At 40.7% G+C, this 3979-nt stretch overlaps 1 protein-coding gene across 1 annotated transcript in view; it reads left to right on the forward strand.

Annotated features, from left to right (window-relative positions):
• The window catches only part of Ano5 (anoctamin 5), a gene marked incomplete in the record, with an annotated part of 83656 nt that overhangs the window by 65928 nt on the left and 13749 nt on the right, over window positions 1-3979 (forward strand). Inside the window, 2 exon segments of the mRNA XM_008833703.3 lie at window positions 465-595; window positions 2417-2622. Of these exon segments, the coding sequence (XP_008831925.2) occupies window positions 465-595; window positions 2417-2622 (337 nt within the window).

Consider the following 3979-nt stretch of genomic DNA (forward strand, 5'->3'; position numbering starts at 1 on the left):
TCTCTCCCTCTCTCCCCCCCCATCTTTCTTCCACTCCCAATGCCATCTGGCAGTGTCTCCGAATCCCTAGCTCTATGTGCCCCTCCATCCTTATTCCCCATTGCATTTCAGTTAAGTACGGCCAGCCTATTGACGGTCTTTTCTCTCTGTAATTGCTGCATCACTTCATATTGTGCTGTTTACTCGTTTTGATATGTTTGGGTGTATATTGACTCTGCCTTTGGGGGGGGTCTTACTTTACATCTTCATGATTACTTATCATAAACCGTTATTTTCTGGCCTTGTCTGTTTCCCTTTAATGCATTTGTACGGATGTGGTGAAAAGAACACTGCATTTTCATTTGAACTTTACTTTACGTTGTATACCTTAAGTTACTCAGCCTCTCTTTCTGACAGTTTCCAGAGTTAACACACTACATCTCTGACCTCTTTCATTTAAAATCAACTTTTGTCTTTTCTCACAGCTTGATTTTCAATTGGTGGAGACGCCGAAAAGCTCAAACCAACTCGGAGAAACTGTATAGTCGCTGGGAGCAAGATCATGACCTTCAGGTTTTTGGGCCCCTCGGCTTGTTCTATGAGTACCTAGAAACAGGTATTTCTAAATCACTGTTCTAATGCATGGAGTCAGTCTCAATAAAATGAATAGATTTTTATCTCTTGCTATTTCTGTTTTCTGTGTGATAAATTTGATGTTCTTGAATAAAAAAGATGGATGGATGGGTGGGTGGATGGATGGGTGGGTGGATGGATGGGTGGGTGGATGGATGGGTGGATGGATGGATGTTGGAGGAATAGTAAGTGGATGGATGGATGGATAGATAGATAGATAGATAGATAGATAGATAGATAGATAGATAAAATAATTCAGTGTTTCTTTGTTCCAGTGACTAAAGAGAGAAGAAACACTGAAGTGAATTTTTAGAGAACTGATGCTAGGACTGTTCAGAGGACTGTGTTCTGTGCAGAGCTCTCTACTCTGACTCTCCCTGGCTTAGTAGAACTGTGGAGGGTTGTTTATGTTACTTAGTGCCAAGGCCCATAAGTTCTTGGTGCAATGGACATGACCTGAAAACCATTAATGATAAATTTATAATACATAATATATGTTTATCTTAAAATCTGTGAGTGTGATGTAGAACCTTTCTTATCCCTCCATCTAAACCAACATCATAAGATACCTTATATTGTATAGTGTTAGTTGGATATTATGTATTATTGCATGAAGAAATAGGAATGCCAGTTTTACACAGCTCCTTATAAAGTTTCATAGTCCTTTATGAGTGCTAAGGCTGTAATTTTTGTTATGTGTAAGTTTCGAATAGATGTAGACATACAGGCACCGGAGATCAGAAAGATTAAATCAGTCTTTTATAACAAGATTAACATCTGCTTATTGAGTTAATTTGTGCAGGAAGCTCTCTTACATCATCTCTAGTCTTCAAATAATTGTGCTATATTGTCATTAATGGACATTAATTTATTTGGTTTTTTTATTCTGAAGATACTGAAATTAAATACATTTATGATTTTTCTAGGGGTCACAAATTTCTAGGTAAAGATCTGAGAGTAGAAAGTTGGAGCTTCTATGCCGCCCCCACCCCCTGCTGAGGGAACAGGCGGGGCTGGGTCTGTGTTGCTTGCTCACTATGACAAGGTCGATTCAGCCTTAGGAGAAAAACTGAAATCCAGAAACATTCAGTATTCATTTGAAAATGGAGGACTGAAGATGAGTCTCTCTTTTCCTTTAGTGGGAAATCATCTCATATTTCCTGTTGCTTGTCACAAGAGGGAAATCCAAATTGCCCGTTGCAGAGGCTCTGTTATTCCAAGCAAGGCTAAGAACCGACCAAAATGAGGGGAGAAGCCAGCCGGACAGGCAGAGTCCTCCTCTGTGTCTGAATGAGGAGAGAGGGTGAAATTGTTTTAGAAAGATGTGGAGCGGCCACAGAAGATCAGAGCCTTAATAAACATGTTATTCTGACAAGCTCTATTTTCTTTGCCTATATATAAATTATAGGTGTGTGTTTACATGTGTGTTTATATCTGTATTCACACATACATATGCTGGCTACTGGAATCATGAAAATAAATTAGGTATCAAAGTGCATAGATTACCAAATAGAAAAGTTACTACCCCGGGGCAAATGCAAAAGTCGGTGCAGATGTAAAGACTGGATAGTCATAGCCCTAAACCTACCAGGTTATGGAAACCAAAGAAGCATAGTGTCTTCAGCAAGCAGATTTCCAAGAGACCGCAATGAAGGGCGAGCTGTGCTTCTGGCGAGCCATCTGTCTCCCTGTCCCTCAAGGCAGCGGGCAGGCAGTAGGAGTGGGAGGTTTGCGTCTGTGTTAGCTGGCCCGAACACGCCCCCTCTCCCTGTGCAGTAATGATTAATCCCTTTTCTTTCTCCAGTTATCCAGTTTGGGTTTGTCACACTGTTCGTGGCCTCTTTCCCCCTGGCGCCTCTGTTTGCCCTCATAAACAACATCGTGGAGATCCGGGTGGATGCCTGGAAGCTTACCACTCAGTACAGGAGACCCGTCGCCGCGAAAGCTCACAGCATAGGTGTTTGGCAAGACATTCTCTATGGAATGGCCATCCTCTCTGTTGCAACTAATGTAAGTGGCCTGTTTCAGTGGGGGGACTTTACCTCTCTTCTTTCCTGGGGGTCGGGGCGTGTGCATGACCTCTGGCTTCACTGACACCAATGTCAACATGGTGATGCTTTGTTTAAGACAAAGAATGCTAAATTTATGTTTTGAACGATAACAATAGGTAGAAAATTGCAAAATTTCTCATTGAAATTTTATAACTGTTCCACAGAATGTGTCAATCCAGATGTTTGAATAATGCAATTAAAGATTGATTGCACATGAATTTATATACTATAGAGAAAACAATTTTGCATACATTTACTTACATAAAATGATAGCAAACTAAGTTTCCCCAAGACTAATTTTATACTGCATATTGATTTAAAGTTAGGTTTTATCAATTGAAGTTTTTATTGAAATAATCAAAGGAGAAAATTGGACAGCCAAAGGTTTGCACATTTCACAAAACCTCATGTAGTGGAAACATGAATGAAATTATAGAGTTTTGTAATAATGAGAACATTCTGGAATGTTCCACAGTTATGGAATAATCCATAGCAATAATGCTCATTTAAAAAAACAAGGCTGAGTAGGGCATGGTGGTGCACACCTTTAATCCCAGGATTGACAGGCAGAGGCAGGTGGATATCTGTGAGTTCAAGATCAGGCTGTCTACATAGCAAGTTCCAGGCCGGCTGGGGTTGCAGAGTGAGACCCTGTCTCAAAAAAAATAATAATAATAATAAAATAAGATGCAAAATAAAATAACAAAATAAAAAAATAAAGAACAAGTGGTACAAATTCTAAGTGAATCAGGAAGTAGTTTTATGAAAAGACATACACACCACACACACCACACATACACACACACCACACACATCACATACACACCACACACACACATCACACATATACACACATCACACATACCACACACACCACACACACACATCACACATACACACCACACATACACACACACCACACACATCACATACACACACACCACACACCACACATACACACACACCACACACCACACATACACACACACCACATACACACCACACATACACACACACCACACACCACACACACCACATACACACCACACATACACACACACCACACACACACCACACATACACACACACCACACACCACACATACACACCACACACACACATCACACATATACACACATCACACATACACACACATACCACACACACCACACACACACATCACACATACACACCACACACACACACCACACATACACACACACCACATACACACACCACACATACACACAACACACATACACACACAACACACATACCACATACACACACACCACACACCACACATACACACACAC

The sequence above is a fragment of the Nannospalax galili genome, unplaced genomic scaffold (assembly GCF_000622305.1).
Source record: "Nannospalax galili isolate Female #2095 unplaced genomic scaffold, S.galili_v1.0 scaffold1257, whole genome shotgun sequence".
Classification (NCBI taxonomy): Eukaryota; Metazoa; Chordata; class Mammalia; order Rodentia; family Spalacidae; genus Nannospalax; species Nannospalax galili.